Source organism: Ursus arctos, unplaced genomic scaffold, assembly GCF_023065955.2.
Source record: "Ursus arctos isolate Adak ecotype North America unplaced genomic scaffold, UrsArc2.0 scaffold_29, whole genome shotgun sequence".
NCBI lineage: Eukaryota > Metazoa > Chordata > Mammalia > Carnivora > Ursidae > Ursus > Ursus arctos.
Window position 1 is genome coordinate 35,694,439 of NW_026622974.1, and position 26,149 is coordinate 35,720,587.

General features: G+C 37.4%; 1 protein-coding gene across 4 annotated transcripts in view; it reads right to left on the bottom strand.

Annotated features, from left to right (window-relative positions):
• SNAP91 (synaptosome associated protein 91) overlaps positions 1 to 26,149 on the bottom strand; it is a 135,712-nt gene that overhangs the window by 58,663 nt on the left and 50,900 nt on the right. For all 4 annotated transcript variants that reach the window (XM_057303917.1, XM_057303918.1, XM_057303919.1 and 1 more), the window contains exons 7-11: positions 25,236 to 25,347; positions 16,156 to 16,262; positions 11,681 to 11,722; positions 5,415 to 5,485; positions 520 to 547 (exon numbers count right to left, since the gene is read on the bottom strand). In XM_057303917.1, the coding sequence (XP_057159900.1) occupies positions 520 to 547; positions 5,415 to 5,485; positions 11,681 to 11,722; positions 16,156 to 16,262; positions 25,236 to 25,347 (360 nt within the window). The remainder of the gene's footprint in view (positions 1 to 519; positions 548 to 5,414; positions 5,486 to 11,680; positions 11,723 to 16,155; positions 16,263 to 25,235; positions 25,348 to 26,149) is intronic.

Sequence of the window (26,149 nt, forward strand, 5' to 3'; positions counted from 1 at the left end):
AGTATATACCTGAAAAAACTGAAAGCAGGAACTCAAACAGGTATTTATATACCCATGTTCCCATAGCAGTATTATTTACAACCACCAAAAGGTGGAGCAACCCAAGTGACCAACGGACAGATGGAAGAAGAAAACGTGGTGTATACGTAAAATGGAACGTTATTCAGACTTAAAAAGGGAGGACGTTCGGACATATGCTACAGCATAAATCAATCCCCCAAGATATTATGCTAAGTAAAATAGGCCAGTCAAGAAAGGACAGACACTGGTTGATTCCACTTATTTGAGGTACCTAGAGTAGTCAAACTCATAGAGACAGAAAGTAGAATGGTGGTTGCCTGGGGCTGAGGAGAAGGCTGTGGAGTTAGTGTGGAAAGGGTGCAGAGTTTCAGCTTTGATGACAAAAGTTCTGGAAATGGACGATAGTGACGGTTGCACAATATGAATGTATTTAATGTCATTCAACTGTACACTCAAGAATTCCTAAAATGGTCGAAACAAAACAAACAGCAAACTTACCTTACTTAACGGAGAGGGAGCACCAGATCTAAAAGGCAACCAAAAAAATTAAAACTGAATATACGTGAATACATTTGTAGAACCATTTAAGTTTGATATCACTTGGACAAGCTTTAACTGGTTTATATACAGAAGTCTTAGCAATGGATAAACTATTTTTTAAAAAATAATTTATCCTTCACTCAATTATGACATCCTCTTTCAATGTTTTCCATTCACTTAATTTCTAATACTAGAAATTCTTACACCCAAGTGTTTTCCTATATCTCTAGCAACTCAATCCTTCAAGTTGATCATTATTGCCTGTGTCCAACAAAAATAAAACTGGAATTTTAAAAATGTTGCCCAGACTTGGGGAAAACAAGGCTTTAGAGAATTAAAAAAAACAAAAACAAAAACCAACCCTCTGGCTTATTATTTTAAAAAGTTAGAAAACTCATTAAGGTACATTGTGATTCATTTAATCATAATTGTGATGCATAAAAGGAACATCAGAGTTTAAAAAATCCCCATGAAATGTGTCTCAACTTCCACATGTATCCTCCTGGTTTGTTGTTTTTCATGGCTATAATGAAAACGATCTATAGATAATATTCGCATTATCCTGTTAGATCTAGTGGGAGCTTGAAAAAGAACAGAACCTCAATGATCGTTTCTAAGGGAGTGAGGGAAAATTAGAAAGGAGTAAATTTTTTTTTTTTTTTGGTGAGATTATTGCTAGCACGGACTTGCACATCATTTCTAGCAAAGTGCTTCAGAAATGACTGCATAAACAGTTTACACTTTACCAACCCAGGTTGGTGAAAAATAAATGGTAAAACGAAATGAAGAAAAACCACATTTCAATAGGAAGCCTACTATCCGAGTCTTAGAATATGGCAGGGATGGCTTTCCACTCATCTACAGAGAAAATCGTACAAGCGGCACTAGCCAAACAAAATTAGCAGAGATTTAGTAACTGAAGTTTTGTACAGTACCATGAATTTTTGTCTTATTGAATGTAGCAAAACAGATTTAATAATATACATCACATTAATACCTTTTATGTTCAACCTTATTGGCACAAGAATCAGTTTGCCAAGCTCCTACACGAGTGCCATTACTAAATGACACTTCTAATTACCCATGGATTAAGCAAATAAATGAAAATTTGTCTCTGTCCAACCATCATCCTACTTACTGCAGTGTATCTTATTTGTCTGTTCAGTAATCTGTCTTTTCCAAACGCTAAATTCTTTGAAGGAAGGGAATCTATCCCACTACTTTATATCCCCAGCACTTTACCCAATACCTGGCATTTTGCAGACACTGATATTTCTGTATTTGAATTTTGGAATAAGAATGCATTCGTGTACTCTTTGCATAGAAAATAAATTAACCAAAAGTCTTAAAAATTATTTTGTGTGAAACTGACCTGTCAGGATGGGTGGCCTCTGTTCCAATGGACCACACCTAGCCTTTGCCATGATTTCATCTAAGAGGTCAGTACCAAAGGTATGCTCCCAATGGGGCCATGGCTTTAACAAGCATCATTAATCACTGATTAAAATCTGAGGGCTCTTGAGGCTCAGAGAAGTGCCTCATCACTCTTTAACGGTGGATTTAAGACTCTCGTCCAAGTCCGTCCGATGCCCAGAGCCTGTGCTCCTTTCACATTCCAGCCTGTCCTGATGCAAATTCAGATGCGCCCGGCACGAGTTTTCCTCTCTTCCTTTTACCTGTTTCTTCATTGATTTACTACCCTACTATCGGTCACTTCCCCTTTATAAAAGAAAATGCTACAATCTTTTATGTATACAGATAATGACACTTACTAAAAATCAATACTTATTGTAAGGATTTCAGCGAGAGAAATCTAGTACATAGTGAACTGCCCTGGAAAGAATAAAGCACGAATATAATTTTAAAAGAGAATGAGTGATGTAATCCTATCCTAAATTCTGTGAAATGCTACAAACAAATCTATGGGTTTTTATGATGAACATAGAAAATGCCAAGGTTTACCTCCAGGATATTAATACTAAGTCATCAAAGGAGGAAACTTTGTTATGTCTTATATGCCCAACAATAATCTCTACATAATTTTGCCTATAAATGCTAGCCAGAAGACAAACAAAAAAACAAAATACAGATATGAAAAACCTATCTACGTCTTCCAAATAATTTTAATTACAATTGATTATCAGGTTTCCTGTACCCTCAGCACTTAGTAAACCCACATGTAAAATAAAATCAATTTCTCTTTTGTTCTATGGAATCACAGAAACACACAATATACAAATATATCACACAGTATTGCATAAAACTTCAAAAATGAGTATCAGTAAATAAAAACCATTAAATATAAAGAGCACACATATTTTTATAGTAGATATTTGGAAACGCTTCATTGTCTCAGAGATTAGAATCACTTTACACTGCTACTCAAAGACAGAAAACTTTAATTTTCCTTATAACATTGTCTTTTGGCACTTCTGCCGTATGCCATGGGAAAATCTTTTGTTTACTAATCAAATAAAAAAAACTTGATTTCCAAAATCTAAGAGGAATGTAAGTACACCTAAGAGAGATTGTTAGTCTTGATTTGAGAAGACCAAAACAAAGTAAAACCATTTATGCCAGTCACCTTGGGAGACAAATAAAAAAGTATAATGAAAAAACACAGATGTGTAAAATTGACAGAAATCAGTTTTAAATGTTCTGAATACCAAATGTGGAATCTTTAGAGTGCTTTTTGCATTTTTAGTAATAACCAAATGCAAAAAAGCCACTCACTGTAGTACTCACCCTTCACTTAAGTTCCCAGGTAAGCACAAACATACAAAGAAGAAAACAGTTAACTACTATAGTCCATTTATTTTAAAAATAGGGAATCAGCAAAAGACAAGTTCAGATGTGGTCTCAGCCAATTCAGAAAAGAAATATGACAAGCATAAAATGATTTTAAAGGAGAGATAACCATTATGCTCAGTCAAAGGGAATTCAAAACAGAAGGTCACTGGATTTCTATTTTCCTACCCTTAGTAGTTACCTTGTAACTATGTGTACAAAGCTGTTTTCCAAAAATAGTTTACAGCAGCCACAAGGGGGCGAATTTAGACTTGAAGTTAGGGCTAATGAAATTCACCCCAGAAGGCTGCTTTTTCTGGTGACTGCAGTACCAGCAGATGTAACACGGGAAAGTGTGGCTCTGTGCAGGGTGCGGGGGACCCTGAAGGGAGAGGAATACAGAGAAGCTGACTTTTCACCGAGCCTCCTGCGTTGCCTTGCCAACAGAGAGGCTTTAAGTCCTGAGGACAGGCCTATCTCCTTTGCCAAAAAGGTCCTTCTACCACAGGAGCAGAGACATCTCTTAGGCTTCCTGCCTCCTTTTGCTTAAATCCTACACAACTCCTTTGGCTTCTTAGGTATTCTTATACAGGGTAGCCCCAGCAATCACTGCAAGTGGGCATCTTAATGTACTCCCATGTCACTTAATGCACTCTCACATCTTTTTGTTGGCATCAATCTATCCATAAAAGTCTGACCATCCAAGGCCACAGTGAAGCAGGCGTAGACCTTGCACTTGCACTGTGATAACAATCTTAACAGAGCCCCGACAGGTCCTGTCACGCGTCATACCAAACAGCTCCACCGTAACTGCCCAAAAGATTCCTACACAGTTGTTCATGGTTGGAAACTTAAAACATGCAATACTTTTTAGACTAACTTGGAAAGGACGACAGAAATGACACTTAGCTAATGGAACAACAAGCAACAAGTAACATCAGGACACGAATAGATTCTCGGCAAACACCGAGAGAGAAGAAAACGGGAAGGAGTTGCATTTTGATAGCTGTATCATAGGCAAAATCCATGGTCAGCATACAGCCCTGCAACGATCAGTTCCTAGGCTGTCTCTGTTAACTTCTGCTGTCAATCTAAATGAAATAAACATAAAGCTGGGACCAACAGACAGATTTCAAACTGACCTGTAGAGACAGCTACAGGTGGAGATAATGAAGTATAAAACTGTCCCTAAACTTTAGAATCAGAAAACCTATTTAAACCACATATGTGGGGAAAAAATGGCCACAACACAGGGCAGTGCATGATTAAGGAAGGCTTAATGAGATAGCCCTCCCAGGACGGGTAAGATTTACACACACAGAGACAAGGCGGGTAGGCATCCAAGACTAGCAGAATTATAATTTGAGCAAGGCACAAAGACTGGAAAGCACTGGGTCCTGTGAATAGACAAGTCTGATACTTGCTAGAGAGAAGAAAAGAAATGGAACCTGCACATTTTTGCATGCAATGAGGAAAAAATAGTGAAAAACGTATGTGCCTGGGCACAGAGGTATGCAACTCCAGTAAAACTGCACTTAGTGCTGATTGATTGCTATTCACTCTATAAAAAAGATCCCTGAGCAAAATGTCAGCAGCATGCCACGCTGAATGCTTCAAGTGGGGAGACTCTAAAATGCAGACAACTATACTTGTGGGCTTTGCTTTTTTCACAGCAGGGTTGGTAACGTAACAATGTTCAAGGCTACCTGTGAAACTGTGCTTGTTTTCCTCATGCCCAATGATAACAGCCTCAAGTTTTAAACATGAACAACTCTTTTTCGGTATATTGTGAATCCCCTGTAAGGGCAAGTATATACATCAGCAAGTTCAGACAACCTAAGTACAACATACTAATTTGCTGCATTAGCCGACAGATACATTGCCTGTACATGGGGTCACACTGTCGTAAGTTAATCGGATGGGAGTTCTGAGGGAACCTAGAAGAATTACAATAAAGCATACCCTGAAACTGTAGGAGTAAAAGTGGTACTGTGATACATCTCATTCTTATAAAGAACGACTGTAGCATTTTTCATCTTAGTTAGAATTATACAACTAATGCATACTTGTTTCCGGGTTTCTTTCCTTCTAATGTATTTAGATGCTGTTCAAGGGTCTCCATAAGACTGCTGGGAGCCTACAATAAGAAAGTAAAAATAAATGTCTGCATTGCTTTCTTTCAAAGTAAATACACTGGAACATCATTGTAACTTTGTATGGCGGAGCTCTGTGGCTGGACCCCACTACAGATGTCAGATCATTTCCCGCCAGATTGTTTTGGCACGTAAATATTTAAGTCCCATGGACTCTCAGACAGGCCCATCTTACAGAGAGTTAACTCCACTGCCCAACAAATGGCACGGCAGTGTTTCAGTGTACAGATTACACTGGATAGACTTTTTCTATGATCTTACTTACACACGCTAAACTCAAATCAAGTCCACCATGTTTCCACAAGACTGCAAAGGAACAGGTATTTGTATCCAAGTAAAAAACTTAAGTGCCCAAATACAAACGTACAGAAGTTTGAAAATACTGTTGAATCTCACTTATCTATGTGTGACTGAAATGTTAGCAAAAATCGCTACTACAGTAAATAAAAGCTGGGGGGTGTAGGTGATAGTTGTGGAGAAAAGGATACATCTTTAATAGTCAACAACAATGAAGATTTTCTTAATATTGAGCTATTTAATTTATATACATAATAATGTTAAACTACTGTGTATTAGAAAATTTAATATATTTCAACTCTTTTACTAAAAGGTACCTGAATGTTTATTTTTATATTAACATTTTAGGCAATACAAAGTGATGGTATCTTACTGTATATTAGAAAGAAAAATGATAAGTTCATACATACATTCCACGCTATCTATTCCTCAAGCATTAGAAATTTAATGTCATCTTTAAATAATTTTTTTAAATAATTTTTTAAATTATGTTAGTCACCATAGAGAAAGACAATTATCATATGGTTTCACTCATTTATGGGACATAAGAAGTAGGAAGATAGGTGGGAGAAGAAAGGGAAGAAGGACGGGGGGTAAACAGAAGGCGGAATGAATCTTTAAATAATTTTAACCTAAATTAGACCTTAACAGTGTAAGCATTCAACGAATAGCATTCCATGAATGAAACATGTAACTACATTTACAGAAACCTTTAACTCTAACATTTATTCTTCAAATTAATATGAAATTAATTTTGAAGGCCTTTAACCATGCTAAATGTTAAAATAGCTCACGGAATTTAAGGAAATTCATATAACTGTACATTTTACATTGTACCTATAATGACAAAATCAAGTAGAACTCTTATTAAGAATTTTTAATTTTAAAAGTTCAGGATATTTAATATTTTTCACTTCACTAATAGATTCATGAACCATCTTATTATGTGATTAATATAGATGTAATTATATTACTATTAAAATATAAATTACTAAGTGAACAAAAATATTAACTTGCTTAAAGTGATGGAGGTAGGATAGAAAGTCCCTATGAGCATTATCTAAAAAGTTATGGCCTACAGAGTAGAAAAAGAAAAGATTATAGGGGATATAATAAATGTAGAAAGTTATAAAAATTAGAATTTAAAAATATAACTCAGGTGAAAACAGACTTACTCAACAAATTCCAATAAACTGCAACCAAGAGTGTATCTCTAAGTTGTAAAAAAATAAATTTTTAGGAGATAAGGAAAATTTTGCTCCATAGAACAAACAGCATACTACAAAGATATTTTCATTTAATAACTAGAATATGCACTGTATTCTTAAAAGCAAGAAAATAGAAAAGGCTTCACAATTTTTAGGTGAATTAATTTCAAAATTATCATGCTAATTATCATAAAAATAATAATTACTATAATTGTCATAATAATGGAACTTAGGAAGCTTGGACATATAACTTCAAAGTTTTCATATTTCTTTTTTTTTCACTGGGATCATAGTAAGGAAAAAATAAATCAAGCCACAGAACCTCTCTCTGGTTACAAGACATAGGTCCTCTAAATGTTAAATGCAACGTAAAGAAAAAGTGATTCCATGTTAAAACGGTTTAAAAAGGACAAATGCTTGCAGTCACAGAACAGAACAATATGGGATAACAAAAAAAAGAGGTGGTGTTTTCTCCTATAAACTTCCTTAGTTATCTTAAGAACACACAAACCAAAAACCAGGAAGACAGTTTGCAATTTCATTCTTTTTGCAAGGTTTCTTAATCATTTGTGGATGAAAAGTTTAAAATAAAGTAGCAGCCACAAAAATAACAACAGTTATTACCACGACACAGACTACAAAACTGACTTTTGTCTTTGAGGGAAGTTATTTTGTGATAAATTGCACATAAAATTAAGTTTGGAACATTTCATCTTAAAGATTTAAAAATACTTCATTTATATTTCTTATAAAGGACATGGGTGAAATCTAATAGAAATAAATTCCTCAAACGTTTTTGGAGCGGAAAAAACCTATTTTGGTCATAATGTTTACAAACGCAGGAATACCGGCTGCCTCCTAACTCTATCTTTGGCACTGGGTCTATCTTGGCATGTAGGAGACAAATAAGCAAAAACCGTCTCAACGTTCCAACGAGCAAAACTTTGAGAATGCCTCTGCTGTTGAAAAGGAATTTAAAAGAACTATAATTAGTAGGCTCTTTAGTTGCTTATTTTTAAAAATGGCCAAGTCAATAGACCAGTCAGATGGAAACAGCAACCCCAAAATCAAGAGTCACTCTGTGGAAGCTAACAGGTAACAGCTATGTATCACGGCTCCTGATTCATCAGTGGTACAGCTTCTTTAAAAAACCTTCTCTTTACCCGTAGTTTTCAGATCAACCAGAATTCCTAACATCAAAACCTAAGATGTTTTTCATAAGTGGAGATATTTTAAATTTGGAATGCACACACACACAGACACACACAGACACACACACGCCAAACAGGAAATGATATTTTGAAGATCCTTTTCTTGGAACAAATTCAAAGCTGACTGTGAGTCTGGGATCCAAAAGGAAGCATCCATCTACAATGCACATGCTTTCGGTTGCACAGCATCACTGAAACCCAACAGGAAAAAAAAAGCAACAAAAAGATCATTCGAATTTTTGATCACTGGATCTAAGAAACCATTTGAAGGTGCTGAGAAATATTTCAGTTCTGATATCGTATTCCACTTCTCAAGCAACACAGCACTTCTGAATGATCTGTTAAAAATTCACTGATGTTCATAAATCTTTTAAATGCAATCATGATGATGTCATATGCACAATTATTTAAAGAGGGCTACAGATGACCACACTGGTATTTATATTGTGCATTTTCCAACCAAAATGATGTCTATTAAATTCCTCTACTCTGCCTCGCTGCAAGAGGAATTCTAACCTTTCTTTCAGTTACAAGCAGCCTATTCTTACCCCCAGTCACTGGGTAGCCTCCTAATCTCCAGCTGCTCTTTAACCCTCATCCATGTTGGGTATTTTGGTTCATTGCCACAGTTAGATTCAGTGGCCATGGTGGCCACAGGGGAGCCTGGCAGAGAGCAGAGATTAGGTTCTAATCTCAAAGGTCTTAAACTGAGTCCATCCAACCTGGTACTTCGGACCCATCTCCAGATTAATCCTGGTCCGACACTGTCTAAAGGACTAACCCTAGAACAGCTCACATTCCAGCTCAGACCTGATCATACTGTCACAGTGGGTCTAAGCGACCAGGTCAATGAGAAGCCTCTGCTAGACCTGTGGAAGGGTCGTATTTATTCTAAATAAGAATTAGGGAGAGTGTTTAGCTCTGTCACTTACAATCCCAACAGAAATCACAATTTGGTTACTTACTAAGAAATTTCAAAAGCACACAATACTTTTGTACCGAGATTTAAATATATGCTGGAGAAATGAACCCAGAGAATTTTTGTGTGTCTATGAGGAGATTTATTTTATTTATTTATTTATTTATTTATTTATTTATTTATTTATTTATTTATTTATATTTTTATTTTATTTATTTATTTATTTATTTATTTATTTATTTATTTATTTATTTATATTTTATCTATTTATTTGACAGAGATAGAGACAGCCAGCGAGAGAGGGAACACAAGCAGGGGGAGTGGGAGAGGAAGAAACAGGCTCCTAGCAGAGGAGCCTGATGTGGGGCTTGATCCCAGGACCCCGGGATCACGCCCTGAGCCAAAAGCAGCCGCTTAACCGCTGAGCCACCCAGGCGCCCTGAGGAGATAGTTTTAAAATAAATGTTAACATGGAAGTTTATGTGGCTCTTCAGGTCATAAAAGAAAAGCAGAGAAAAGAATGATATTAGATTCTAATGAATACCAAAGAATACCCAGGGCAAGATTTTATCTTAAGGACAGGATCTCTGTTCCCCAAATTATGATAACACAACATATACCATTAAATAGTATGTCTCTCGACTACTTCTTCAGAGAAGGAGATTCTATAAATTATAATAACTATTATAGTAACATTCAAAATTAAATCCAAGTATGCGAGTCCTTCTTTCACTGACATACTACAATTTTCTAAAAAAAAAAAAAAAAGAAAAGAAAGAATAGGTAGGGCCTGACCTCACGACCCTGAGATCACAACCTGAGCTGAAATGAAGAGTCAGACACTTAACCAACTGAGCCACCCAGGTGACCCAAAACAAAAAAATATTGAAGTATTCTTTTAAACTTGTGTCTCTTTCAGATATTATACAAACTGAGACAAATGAGGACCTATTTTCTTCTTAACTGAGAGCCTCTCTGATAATATAGTTTTACTTTTATTCCACAGTAAAAGCAGTCTATACAGTTGAAATAAAGATGACTTACCATTTCTAAAAGCTTCTTATTGACAAAATATTTTAATATCTACCTTTTTTAGGTTAATATGTATTATTTACCTAGGCTATTTTACCAAACTACAATGCAAATATTTATTATCATTAAATAATTTAAAATTAAAGCACAGTGATTGTCTTCACTTTTTATTACAGTGTTATCAAATTCACAAATCCATATCTAATAAAAAGATTTTTAATAGTATTTTATGCACACTTAATATTTAAGCCCTATCCAAAATGATACCAACATCTTATTCAGGTATGTACCTAATCAAAGAACTCTCTCTTCTCACAATAGCAAAAATATTTTATATTAATATTCTGTCTACCAGAAGCAGTGCTCTCCCAATTTTTAAAGCCAAAACATATAATGCCATCATATTCTGAATTATTCTCTGAATTTCATTTATGAAAAATCATTGGTATTTAATTGGTATTTTAATATATAAATACAGAGGCCATTACTTTGGGGTTCTCTGTTTTTAATAAAAATTTAAAGTTAATATTATTTTAAATATAGAAACATTTCAAGGTATTATAAAGATAGTCAATCATTATATGCGTTTTGATATTATTAAAAGGTGGGTCATCTTTTATTATGACAATTTTAGTCTATTACAAGGACTCTTTTTATTTACAAAGACAGAAAACTCATAGATTCATTACTGGTATGCAAGATAGAAGCTCTATATTCTCTCTTATCACCCCACAATTTCTAGTTAAAGGACATGTTTGGGATAGAAATTTACCATAACAGAGTAAAGAGCTGATTAAATAAAAACAGTTCCTGCCAATTATGAGAAAAGTCACACAGTAATTCTGCACATGTGAACGGTTATGGATTCTACATCTTAAGAGCCCTACAATGTACCCTCTTGACAGATAAAAGAATTGATAAGAAAGCACTACTATTTTTTTGCTTACTAGATGCTCCCCAGAAAAATCACTTAGCTACCACTGCGACTTTTTTAAAAAAGGCTCTTTTATAGTAGAAATTCCTCTATGTCATAGGGGAGATGAGAATCAGTGCAGTAGAACTGTGATATCAGAGCGCTCCTCTTTCATGCCCCTGCTTCATACCTGGGAAATGGTGAAAACTAGGAGAACAAGCAGAAACAACATTTCAAGTGTTCCAACTACTTGCCTACCAATGGTCACTGTTCATAGACAAAGCACTTTTTAAACATTATTTAAGGCTTCACTTTGAATCAAGATCAAGAATGAAAAGGTGGTCTCAAAACAGTAAATTCAGTTGCCTTTAAAGAAGAAACTATGTTATGAGGGCAGGTAAATCTTCGTATCAACTCCAGAAATACATTTAATAGCTAGAAAAATATGCAAGCTAGAATAATTTCCAAGAAAGTTGATCGGCCTAAATCCAAAATGCATTAAATGCTTACAAGACTATCCCCTAGGTAAGATCTTTTATGGCAAACTATGGAGTAATAATTTCATGCATACTACACTTTTCACTCAGAGAATCACTTACCTGTGTGAGGTCAGGAATGTCACCTTTATCAATGCCAACTTGCTGTGGATTAAAAAAAATAAGAAGTTACTTAATGGGAATTTAAAAAATTAATTTCTTTGCATTTAACAGAAGATTACTCACAGAATTAGTTAAAACCACAGCTCAATCTTGGTATAAAAGAATTGTGAATCTCACTTTGAAAATACACTTTGTGTCGTTTTCCACTCAATATAATAGAGCAATTATTTTGTTAAGGTAGTTAGATATAACAAATGTACAGAATTTCACTAGAACTCAAAAAAAGACTTAAGAAATTGAAGCATAAAATTTAAGGTTTCCTCCATGGCGAATGGCAGCTAAAGAGTAAAAAAAAAATGCTTAGACTAAATTTAAATTGTTATAAATGCTCAGTAAAGCCTCTGGACAGGGAATGTTCACTTAGTTTTAACAATTTGTTCAGGGTGTAGTATCCACCCCTCTTCCCACAGAGAGAACCATTTTGTTTGTTTCTTATGTATCCTTCCAGAGCTTTTTATGTATATCCAAGGAAATTGGAAATATATAAATACATATTTCCCACATTATACAATAGTGTATTATATACACTGAATTTATATTTTTCATGTAACAATATATGTCAGACCTATATCCATATTAACACACACAGCTTATTTTTTTTTTTTTTAAAGATTTTATTTACTTATTCAACAGAGATAGAGACAGCCAGCGAGAGAGGGAACACAAGCAGGGGGAATGGGAGAGGAAGAAGCAGGCTCATAGCGGAGGAGCCTGATGTGGGGCTCGATCCCATAACGCCGGGATCACGCCCTGAGCCGAAGGCAGACGCTTAACCGCTGTGCCACCCAGGCGCCCCAGCTTCCTTATTTTTTAAGCAGCTTCTTTTCCTATGATTTACTTATTTAACAAGTCATGTATTAATGAACAATTGAAGTTGCTTCCAATCTCCTGTCATTGCAAGCAATGCTGCACAGAGCATTTTGCACCTCTGTGGACACACCTGTAGGATTCATTTGTAGAAGTGGAATTACTAGGTAAAAGCACATTGAATTTTTAGTGTTGGTCGCTTGGAGAAGGGAGATAGGGGAGGGAGGAAGAGCAGAAAGGGGAAATAGAGAGCAAGAGCACAAATATGGGGATATATAAATGAAGGTGAATCAAAGGGGAGAGCACATATTTATGTTCAATATACTGCTCTAGCAACTCTCCTGTGGGTTTAAAAATATTCAAAATAAAAACTCAGGGAAAAATATAAATCATAACTTCAGTTCTTTCCTTTTATGTAAATGATAAAATTCAGGCTCAAAGAAACAAAGTGGGTTAAAATCAAGTCTCTCTCTGAGAAATGAACTGCTTTGCTTATGTTGATGGAACTGCAGAAGCAAATACGTGAAGCCTAAGGGCTGGGCTCCTCCAAAGACAATAAGGCAAACCAGAGATCGGAAAATCCCCTTGTTTGACAAATGCTCTTAGCTAAGTTCTTGCTTTTGCTTTCTCTCTCTGTCTACAGCAGGGTTTCTCAGCCTTGGCGCCATTCACGTTTTAGGATGATAATTCCTTGGTACGGTCTGTCTTGTGCACCGTAGCACGTTAGCAACATCCTTCTCTACCCACTGGATGCCAGCAGACTTTCCCTTCCTCCAGTTGTGACAACGAAAAATGTCTCCCAGACACTGGGTGCTGGGGAGAGGAGGGGAACAAAATCACCCAGTGTGGAGAACCACTGATGCACAGCACTGACCCTCATCCTCCTGCAGATTCCTCCTGGAGGTATAGACATGACCTGCTAATGACTGAACTCTGGCTGTAGGAAAGCTATGGTTGCTTCCCTAAATTCACTTAACTATTACAAATTATGGAAATTATAAGCTAAGGTAACGTCATTCCATTTATTTCCATATTTTAATACCTCTTCAGGTGATCCATTAAAAATATTAATATGAATGAAGTCAGTATTTCTGAAATTAAAGTATTATCTTTAATATTAGGATCATCTTGATAAAAGGTGATGTGTTTATCTTAAATAGTTAACAGAACTTTCTTGAACAGAAAGACCTAATTTAGGAATTCTTCTTTGACACTGCTATTTTCACTAACCTGAACTTCTGAACCATAATATAATTGGAGGCTTGAGCTGAGGTGTAACTGTATTACAGAAATCTCATCACTTTCTGTCTGCAAATATTCTGGGAGACATAACTCCTACGACTTGGTATTTATTTTAGAATAGCAAACTAAGAATAACTTAGCTCTATAAAAAGGGAAGAGTGTTTAGCAGAAATGCCTATTACCTATAAAATAACCATTTTACAAAGTTTCAGTTGCCTGCTTTTGGAGACTTCATTGTAAGAATTCAAAACATGCTAAGTTTTCTACCATTCAAGCAATTCCTCTGGGATATGTGAATATTTCCATAGAAGTTGTTCAACTACTCTCTGTCTCTTTTAATATGGCAATAATTTATTAATGTTTGCCAAATGGCCAATATATATAGTTGTGTCTTAAAAATGGCATTCTAGAAGTCTTCCACACATTCTTGAGGAAAATGGTACCAACTACAGGGTAGCTATTGGATATGAGTCCATACATATGTACACCACAACAGAGTTGTTTGGTACAGAAAGAAGCTTTGTACACTTCTTAAGAAATTTCTGTATTTACCAATAATACAAACCACTCAACACTTGTATTCAAACAGTTAATGTCTAAATCATGAATAATGTAATTTAAATAAAGAAAACACAAATGGTTATTGTTAGCCCATTGTAGGTTAGTGTCTATTAAAAATAATTTTATATTTTAGTATCATTCTATAAAAAAGTCTTAGTCATAGTGTTCAAATAAAAGTAGAATATTTGGGGGCGCCTGGGTGGCACAGCGGTTAAGCGTCTGCCTTCGGCTCAGGGCGTGATCCCCGCGATGTGGGATCGAGCCCCACATCAGGCTCTTCCGCTATGAGCCTGCTTCTTCCTCTCTCACTCCCCCTGCTTGTGTTCCCTCTCTCGCTGGCTGTCTCTATCTGTCAAATAAATAAAATCTTAAAAAAAAAAGAAAAAAAAAAGTAGAATATTTGTATTCAGTTATTTAGACTCTCAAAATAACATCTAATTTCTGTCTATTTCCTTCTCAACAGCCTGAAATGGGCCGGTGCAAACATGAGGTGATCAAGAGACATGAAATAAAATTTACATGTAAAAGAAGAATGAGTTAATAAATAAGTACCCCCTTTCCCGTGAAGATCTTGGATCCAGCATTACAGTGCTGATTAGAGAAATGTATACTCCAGACTGTCACACATCCAGTTCCTTACCTATCTAACATATACAGTAAGAGACGGGGGAACCAGGCAGCACGAGCACCAGGAATTAATGCAACAATGAAAGCATCTTCTTTCTGGATGCTTAGGCATAATTGATCTTTCCACAGAAAAAAGTCAGGCAAATTTTACTAGATTACATTGATAACTAGGGTTAAACCATAGCAAAATCTTTTCAAATACAAAAAGTAAAATTATGTAGCAGCCAAAGCAAAAGTTTCAAGCAATTCTATCCTTTCTTAAAGACAAACCAACATCAGTAAGCTCACAAGAAATACACATGAACATGCTTTAATGTATATGTAATTCCTATAAACTATTCTTTACCTTTTGTTTCCCATATTATATATATAAAAAGACTTCTATTCAGATTACAAACTATATGGACCAAAGGTCAAGAGACAGCATTTTGCAGTATCAGTCTCCTAATTTGAATGCGACAATTATTGTTCCTGTGAATAAATGAAATTTGAAAGATGATGTACAGACTAGAGTGCTTTTGGAATTGTGTGTATAAAATGCTTGTTCTTGTGCTATATTCTCCAGATGGCAAAAACAACAAAAACATGGCATGAACACCCCATGCCCAAGGCCTTGTATGCTTTGTTGATGGGCTTCAGAATGCCTCGCACATGGCACTCCAGTCAGCCCAACAATTCATTCACTGACAATGTAGCATAAGAATCAACTGGCCAACCTGCCAATGATACTTTAATTTTTTCATTGTATTTAAATCATTGACAAAATAAGAAGGTCATATTTATGATTTCCACACACTAAGAACAATATTTATTGTTCTGGACTTTCCTAAGGGCTTTTTTTTTTTCAGGGTTCAGTAAAAAGGAAGCCCTTCCTTACAATCAAAGATAGCTATTAAGTGGAGAGGAGGGATGAACCACCTTGCGAAGCTGTGAATCTGCTCGGTACCCATGTAACTCGTATTTGAACACAGAATGATCATCTAATTGGGATGCAGGAGTGCAGACTACAGTTCTGAGTGAGAAGCTGGGAGGAGATGACTTCTGAGATCACTTCCAACCCTAACACACTGGGGCTCTGGGGCAGAATGTCTTGCCAGATTATAAGCCCTATTATTGACTCCAGATACGTAAATTAATATTCTTAAATTATATTCCCAACACAGCTTATTATTACTTACCTCTGCAACTTTGAGAAATTCAGATACTCGCGTCATTCTAGTTAGAAATCGTTTGTAAATTTCTAGGGCATCTTTACATTGTCCTTTCTTCATTTCAAAAAACTTTTCTGGAAAAGAGAGGGAAGCATTTTGAAGAGACTATTATATTCGATTTTCTTCTAAGCTTATGTTAATACTATTAATTAAAACTTAAATGAATGTTTGGATCAAAACACTAAGCAGTAAAACCTATATGAGGTTCTAAAGCACCTAAACAAGGGGGACTGTGAAGTTTAAGAACAGTGTCAGGGGGTGCCTGGGTGGCACAGCGGTTAAGCGTCTGCCTTCGGCTCAGGGCGTGATCCCAGCATTCTGGGATCGAGCCCCACATCAGGCTCTTCCGCTAGGAGCCTGCTTCTTCCTCTCCCACTCCCCCTGCTTGTGTTCCCTCTCTCGCTGGCTGTCTCTATCTCTGTCGAATAAATAAAAAAAAATCTTAAAAAAAAAAAAAAAAAAAAGAACAGTGTCAGGTTCTAGGGGTCTCAAAGGAGGCATTTAAACAATGAAAGCACAATTAAAGTAGAAGAACATATGAAGCGTCACAACAAGTTAAACTCATGATCCGTATATCCCAGCACCCTGCTTTAGAAAACAGCATCCAGTGCTCGCTGATGACCTCCAAAGCTATGACCGCATTCTAAGGCATCATTACTTTCTCACTAGCTCACCATAAACCAAGAAGCTATATATCATAAAGCAATAAATCTCTCCAAGTTAAAGAATTCTTTCAATTGTTTACACCCTGTATAAATTGATACTTTTGTTGGCCATAAAGGATTTCTTTCAAACATGTCTCTTAGTTATAAAGCAGTGGAGTTTTGTGAAAAATATTTGGTTTACCAAACTCATCATGGCTTTCTAGCCCTTAACTGTATCCTCTTTCTCAACCTTCAGCTTCCCAGACAGAAAAACAGAGGATCCCTCTGCTGCTCTCTCTTGCACTCCCAAGACTGGAATTCACAATCACTAGGGTGCTATAGCTCCGTTGTAATTACATCACACAAGTGTATTTTCTCCATATGTGTTTGGAAGAAAACCGGCACTTTAACAGGATTTTTGCCAGCCGGTCATTTATCAGTTCATTCAGTCAATAATTATTGACATGGAAGATGGAGACAGAGAAGGCCAGGATCTACAATAGCTTCCAGGCAGCTGTGGATCATAACTGAAGATGATTTAGTATTCTTCATTATTTTATATTTTCAAATGGTGAAAAACATGCTATTTTTATAATCTTTCATACTTTAAAGTTCTTAATTTCATTCAGCATGTAATTTTACTACCTTAAAAGTGTTTTTAATTTTCTCAAGAAAGGTTTAATAATATATAATTACACAAAGAACTAATTATTGAGGGTAGCTACTCATTACCTTCTGTTGACAGTCTCGGTAATCTTACATTTAACATGGACCTCCCCTGTAGGGCATTCAAGGCAAAGCAAAAAGATCAAGAAAACAAACACATACTGTTTTCCACTTAAGATCTGAGACGGAAGTGAGTCTTTTAAAAAATGGCCAAATCTAACCTAGAAGGTATTATGCTAAGTGAAGCAAGTCAGAAAGACAAATACCATATGATTTCACTTAGACGTAGAATTTAAAAAGTAAAACAAACAAAAAATAAACAGACTCTTAAATCAGAGAACAAACTGGTGGTTGGAAGAGGGGAGGGGTGGGGGGATGGGTGAAATAGATGAAGGGAATTAAGAAGTATGACCTTCCAGTTATAAAATAAGGCACAGAGATGAAAAGTACAGCACGGAGAACACATCAATAATACTGTAATAACATTGGGTGGTGACAGATGGTGAGCACTGAGTGGTAATGTAGAGAACTGTCAGATCAATATGTTGATACATCTGAAACTAATGTAACATTGTATGTCAACTACACTTCAATTTTAAAAAATGGCCAAATCAAATCTTTATTTGCTCTGTTTTCTAATGCTATAGATAGAATCTTGGTGCTATAAAGGAACAAATCTTTTTTAGTTTAAACTTTTGGGAAAAAAGGACTTATTCTGGTAAAATATAATTCTTTCTTTTTAAACAATATTCACATAAATAAGTTCTTCCAAATGTCTAAATTACTTTTCTTTACTATAATCCAAGTTTATTTCTTTGCATCAGACCTTCAGCAATAACACAAAAAGAGAAATCAACTGAATGATCTCAATTTCCTTTTAAAACCAATGCATCAGAATCTTAAGCAATTTTTCTCTGTCTCCTCTGGAAGCTTTTTAAATTATTCATATATTTCATGGCAATTTAGGATTCAAGAACAAAAATAATAAAATTTTTATGGCTTTAGGTTATAATTGCCTAATTGTTTCTGTAACAGTAGTTAAGGATACAGGAAAGCAACATGTACTGATGTAGGGGGAGCTGTGAGGTGCCCTTGTCCCGTTAGAGAATAGAGTAGGGCAAGTCATACTTTTAACAGAGGGGATGGGTATTTGGCCTTTGTAACATGAATCTTTATAATGTGTTGATAAATTCCCTTGTCATATTAGTATTAGTTTTCAAAGAACAACTGTCCTAAGGAAAAGAACTAGATGAAGAGGAATCTCATTCCTGAGAAATAAACCGAGGCTTTGCATGGGGACTGTAACTAATGCCCTAAGTCAGAAGAAAGCATCTTCTCACTCGCACATCAGTTTCATTATAACGATAAAATGTTTGCAAAGATTTGCAGCACCAACATTGACTCCAACATTAGATGCAGAAAACTGCTCATGAAGTCCTTGATTAAAACTAACGTAAAACGTATTTATAAAGTTAATTTCTAGCACTATTTGGTGAACAAACAAAAAAACACCTGTCTCAAAACACTTAGGATAGTAAGCGTCCCTATCTTCTAGAGTGGTGCTCTCACAAGAGCAATGTGACAAGCAATGCTGAATGAAGGCCACTCAGCAGGAGAATGTGATAGGCAATAGTGCCCACCTCTACCACTTCTGAAGTCAGGTCTTTAATACGAAGATACGACTCTCCTTTTCTGCTCCTACTGTTAGCCGACAGACTATCCTTTTCAAGTGAGATGAAATAAAAATATATATTGCATGGTTATTATTTTAAAATACAGAGAAAATGCATTCTTACTACAATCTTATCTCTGAAGGCAACATAAAGAGAAAGTAAAACAGAGCAGCATTTAAACAGATGTTCAAGACACAGAGGAGAAACACATGGCTTAACGTGTTTAACTGCTAAATGAATTTTAAAGGCAGGAAGTCCGATTTCCGGAAGCAGATGTAGGAAACAAGGGTACACTAGTGAGAGGGCGTGAGAAGGTATCAGCAGACCTTCATTCTGACGGCTATGGAGTTAAGACGAGCAATTCAAAGATAACTGAGGCTTTAGGCTTAAAAGACTAATTTTATATCAACAGAAACGAGAGTAAGAAGGGAAAATTCAAGAGTTCAGTTTTGGAGATCGCTGAATTTTAAATACTTTTTTTTTTAATTTTAAATATCTAAATTTAAGTGTCTACAAATAAGACTTGCAAAACTGGAGCTCGGAAGAAACTGACATAATATAAACTGACATAATAGAGCCGGGACTCATCATAAGGACACCTCCATAGAAAAACACAGGGTTTCCAATGAAAATATACACAAGAAGCAGAAAAATAACTGGCTAAAAATGAACCTTAGCAAAAACTCACATTTGTGAGTGGTAAGGAAGAGTAAGATGTGCACACAAAAGGGAACGGGAAGACCTGTTATTTGGTTTACTGATAAACATTCCCACGTGAAATAAAGGTAATACACTGTGGAATTACATATTAAGAACAGGTATCTTTCCCCAATAACGTAAAATCTCTAAGAGCAGTGTGTCTGATTGCCTTACGCAACCCCCATTCTCTCTCTTTCTAAACTCATGAGAAGCCAGGATGTCGGATGCAAATTCAGTTCTGTAAATTAGATGGACCTGTGAGAGATCTGGAAGATAAAACTGAGGAAGAAGCCATCTTCCTGTACATTTTTGGCTATTTCTGTGACAAGAAAGTCCCTAGGAGTGGAAGATTATCCTTCGGCAGCATTCCACAGTCCACCCTCCAGCTTCCTGGGTTTTGAGGAGTACTGGTTACAGTCACACCCATTTGATGTGACTCCCTGCTTCCTGGATTATAGCTTCAGGTGTCTGGTTTCTAGCTTCCTAGGGCTGCAAGGCAGCCGAGGTGGTGGCAGCAGCTTCTTATTTTTAGTATACTGTAAAGTGGTGGCCTCAAAAGTAGAAACTTGGCTGGTGTGTGAGAATTTATTATTCTGTAAGTCATTCAGGAACCACTCCCTGCAGGCTTCTGGTAATTACTTAAGCACCCAACTCCCTACTTTAGATCCCTTTCTAGTTAGAGTATGGAGAGTGGTTTCTGTTTCTTGAATAAACACAGTATTTGGTATTTGAAATGGCTGTAGAAATCAGACCCTCAAAAATGTCAAAGATGGGAATCTAGGATATATAACTGGCTGGATCTGAAGGCAGTGTTCACTACCCGCAACTACTGGAAAATTGGGATTCTCGTAGCCTGTACCATACAGGCGCAAACTGATTACTTAAATGATCGCCTACAGTGTTCTGAAGCGAGCAGCTAAAATGAAGCTTACCGGACCAGGCAGCTGCTAGGAGAGACCACCATGATGGGAATCAGGCAACTAGATCGTACAGTGGGTGGCTGCTTCTGACTCCAAAGGAAAATGACAACACAGGATTTTAAATTATTGGCTCAAGGTACCAGTCAGACAGTGGTACTCCAAAACTGCCCTTAAATAATCTTACCTCTTGCAGACATAGAGCTGTCATCGCTGAAAGTCGGAGAGTCTAATCTTCTAAGTTGCTGAATTACAACGTATGTGGTTAAGTTAAATTCCCAGCCTCACCACGGTCTCCTTTGTGAAAGTTAGGATGTTTATTGAGAAGAAAAACTAGAAAGGAGACTGCATGGGTAGATTCAAACCAAAGGGAGCTACTCTTGCTAGAAAAAGCTTTTTCTTCTCAGTCTGAAAAGGCTGGTCCTGCCTTGCTGGGCGATTCTGTAATTAAGCCACCTTTCATGAGGGAATGAAAAATTTTCTCATGTCCAATCCATCTATTTCTTACCCCTTTCCCCTTGCCAACTGCCTCAATACCTAGAATGAGATTGAGAAGACAGCAATCCGTGCACGCCCTAGGGAGACCAGTACAAAGTCTGACCAAGAGGAAAAAATATACATGCTAAAAGAAGCGCAAGTTCTTGCAAATTTCTGGTGGCAGTAGGGTTGCCAGATAACATACAAGTTACTGAGTTAAATATGAATTGTAAATAGATAAATTTTTAGCACAGGTATGTCCCAAATATTGCATAGGACTTATTAATATTTAAAAATGTTCATGTTGATCTGAATACAAATTTAACTGGGAATCTTCTATTTTTCCCTCTAAATGTGACAACCATCATGGATACAAATGTGGAGAGGTGGTATGGATTGTAAAGTTTCTGAACACGAAGGAAAGTATATTACGTTAGATTTTGTGATAAAATTGATAATTTGTCAATTTGGGTGAACATGCCAAAAAACATGGATTCAGAATGCTAGCCTGAGCATCTGGAAGTAGCTCTAACACAGTGATTCCCAAAGTGAAATCCCAGACAAGCAGCAACAGCACCAATCAGGACCTTACCAGGAACGCAAATTCTCAGGCTCAACCCCACAACTACTGCATTAGGAACTCTGGGTTGAGGTTTAGCAATCCGAATTTTAATAAGCTCTCCAAATACTCTTGAGAAATGTCCTTGAAACACAGCCAAGAGCCCTTTTTCCTCTTCTGCAGAAGAGATCTTTATCAGGGTGACTAGGCCAGGGAAAGGGGACATACCCAGACTTTTCAGGAACACGAAATCCAAACTGATGCTACTTCCTGGGGACTTCACTCTACGTTCTGCCAACTTGAGTGGAAGCTTTTTGGGGATTGCATGATAAAAGAAAATTAGATCCAGTGGATGTATGCTCCTCTGTGGCTCTCTCCCCAGTTACCCGGATATATGGTTGGAACAGAAATACTCGAAACTAGCAGATTCCTCGCACTGGTGTCCTGACCTCTTGAAAGAAACAGGGGTAGCAATTCCATCACGTCCTCAGTGACCTTGGTTTGTGAAATGGGTTGTAGGCAGAGATTTACAGGTTACTGTGATCCTAACCAGGGGATGACCCTGACTTGCAGATTTCCAGACGTGTCCTTCTTACCAGCATAAAACCAGCATCGTTTTTGACACCTGATAGGCGGCTATCGAACTAGCAAACTCTTTTATCCCTATCTCAATAAACAGAGCCCACCAGAAGCAGTTTGCTTTCATCTGGCAGGGATGACAGTATACGTTTGTCTTATTTCAAGGATATCAACCTCTGTCCCATAGGTTATCGTGTTAATGACATGTAGCCAGTAGGCAAGAATTTCAGTTATGCCAGGTACCTTGATAAGTCACATGTATGTCATGGGGTGGGAGAGAGAATTTTATGAAAATTCAGAGACCTGCTACATCAACCAAGTCTTGGGGTCCAACGTCCCCTCCGTGTGAAAGACAAGTTGCTTCACCTTGTAACCCCTATAACTAAAACGCACGAAGTTTGCTGAGCTTTCTTAGTTTCGGAGGCAATATATCCAGCATGTATGTGTTCTGCTCTAAAAAGAGAATCAGGTGTGGGGTCAGCTAAGCAGGATCCAGATCAGGGGAAGGCTCTGCAACTGCTCCAAACTGGAACCACATGGGCCTTTGCTCCCGCAGACCTAAAAGTACTCAAAGTGCCTGCAGTGTCCAAATGCTGCAGAACGCATCTGGCACACTCCAGCAGAAAAGTACGGTGGAAGCCTCCAGTGCTCTGGAGCAGAGCCATGTCTTCTTCAGACAGTAACTAATCTCCTTTGGAAAAAGCTGTTCTTGGCTTGCTTATAGAGACTGAGATTCTAACCACAGAATATCAAGTGATCATAAGACCTCAAGTGTTATCTAATATACATACCCATGAGCTGGACAACTGCAAGAACACTCTATCATCAAATGAAAGTGGTACAGAAGTGGTCAGCCTCAAGCCAATGCTGAACACCCATGTGGGCTGTACAAACAGATGGCTCACATTCCCACTGCACCTACTCTTCTGTACTGCATCTCTCCCTCCAATCACACCTATGGCCTCTGGGGAGTTCCCCATGACCAGTGGTCTGAGGAGAAAAAGAATTCAAGGTTGGTTTAGAGATGGTTTCTTATGCTGGCACTAGTTATTATTTTTTTATTTTAAAAAGATTTTATTTACTTATTTGAGAGAGAAAGAGGGAGAGAGAGGGAGAACAAATGGGGGGGGGGCAGAGGGAAAAGTAGATTCCCTGTGGAGCAGGCAGCCCAATGCAGTACTCGATCCCAGGACCCTGGGATCATGACCTGAGCCAAAGGCAGATGCCTAATCGACTAGGTACCCAGTACCAGGTACCCGATGCCAGCACTAGTTCAAAGTGGTTTGCTACGTCATTATATCCCCACAAAGGGGTGACTTTGAGAGAAGAAAGAAATATTTTACTGTAGGCCAAACTTCAAGCAGTATATCTGATTTCCACTTTATGTCAAAGGAAGGATGGTGAGTTGGGGTGCCTGGGTGGCTCAGTCAGCATCTGACCGTTGATTTCAGTTCAGGTCATGATCTCAGGGTGGTGGGATCAAGTCCTGTGTTGGACTCTGGGCTCACCGCAGTCTCCTTGAGATTCTCTCTCTCCCTCTCCCTCTGCTCCTCCCCCCATGCTTGCTCTCTCCCTCTCTCTTAAATAAATAAATGAATAAAATCTTTTTTAAAAAAAAGGTGAGACAAATGGAACTGTACCAAAATGTGAGCAGTAACTAACTGCTGGCCTGGATGACCAGGGACTTGGAAAAAATAAAATTGGAAGATTGGTAACAAGAAGGTCTGGAGAAAAGGTGATGGATGGACCTCTGAGAATGGATAAAGAGCATGAGACTATTTTCATTCCATACAAATGTAGACTAAAGAGCATATGCCATGAAAAGGTTCTCAATGATCAAGGGATAAAAGGACTCCAAATGCTGATAAACATCTGCCAATTATATCAGAAATGGAAGTTATGAATAGGCACAAGAACATAGTCTGGTATATCTGCATCATTGCTAAGTCCTTGGTCTGTCAATACCCGAGATCGACTCTGAGCTTCTACCATATGATTCTCTGGTATCATAATCCAGGGAGTATGGAGTCATCCACCAAGTAACGAGTTAAGGATTAATTCCTTTTACCAGGGAAAAGAGCAGCCATCTCTCTATTCCAGAACAGTTAGTTTATCTTGGATGTAGATTTATCACCTCTGCCCATACTGCTTTGCCAGTACCACCATCTGGGGAATTACTCCCCTTCATGGTAACTCACACAATACCGCTTTGCTGCACAAGAAGTGAGACAACAGACGCACCCCACAGGATTTGTCAGTCTTAGCATGAATCCCTTCAGTCCAGAAATAGCGGACCTTACATAATAATGGAATGGTCTACAGAAGACACTATTTTAAACCCATTCTAAGAAGATACCTTCAGAGTTAGAGATTCAGTATACGCTCTGAACCACTGGTCGGTGTATGGTCCGTTGTTCACCACAGCTAGAGTCAATGGGTCCAGAAACCTAGGAGTGGAGTGGCTCTTCTATTCTACTTAATGGGGTGTCAGTGGCCTCTTATTCCCTAGACATCTCTAAGGGTGGCATCAGAGGTAGCTGTTATCACAGTGGAGCAGGACTTGCCGGGACTTATTCTAAGAGGCAAAGCCTAGAACCTTCAGTCATTCTAGTATTTTGTGAGCACCCGAATCCTTGTGTGGAAATCCCTTCCTGCTTAAAACACCTGGAGTGCTTTCTGTGTCTTGCACTTAATCTTGACTGACATAAGAACAGAGAAATGTGACCTGAATGAATCATATATTTAGATTTTTATCTATTAAGGCTACGGTATCCAAATCTTTGCATTCTGATACAGTCTTTATGCAAAGATACCATTCAGCTGTCCTACCTACCAAGTAAGTTAATCACGCCATCGTTGTAGCAAGCAAAAAGTTTGATAAGATCTTTGAAAAGAAGCATAAATGCAGCATTTATGACACCGTTTGTTAGCTCATTTGGATGCACCTAGAAAAAGATCAAAATTTAATATGTTAATTACATGTTATCAAATGACAATTTTTCCCAGGGCACACGAAAATGTCTCAAGTGATTACTAAGAAATTAATCCACCTTCTACAAATCTTCTTACACGTCAGAATATGTTACTTTCACGAATCAGATATGTTTATCTGAACTTTTCATTTTGAAATAACCATAAATCCACAGGCGGCTGTAAAAAATATAGAGATTCTATGTATCCTTCACCCCGTTTCTCCCAATGGTAACATCTTACTAAACTACTATACAATATCACCACCACGATATTGAGATTGCCATAACCCACCAATCAAATTCCGATTTCCCCAGTTTCTCTTATACTCTTTGTATGTGGGGGGGACTTTTCTATATAATCTTATCACGTGTGTAGGCTAGTGTATTTACCACCACACCCAAGATACAGGTATTGTTTTAAGAGACATGTCATGTTGGTATTGCCAGGAGGAAGGACCATGACCAGACAAAAACAATTCTCTTTGGTGGATGGTGTCACATTAGCAGTCTATATAAAATGGCTTCTAAAAGTAGGCTAGTTATTGAGGCTTAACTAGTTATTGAGGCTAAACATACATCTTGCACATACTTCACCCTGTCAAACACCACAGGAGTCCATCGTCCTGCTCCGAACACAGGGTTCCAAGAATGCCCCGTTCGTATTTTTCCACGACTTAATTAAACACCTGGGAAACTGCTCAGACAATCTGCATAACCACAGCCATCCCCATGCTAAGAGCCTCCATGAAGGGTGCATGTAGCTCGCTGAAATGCA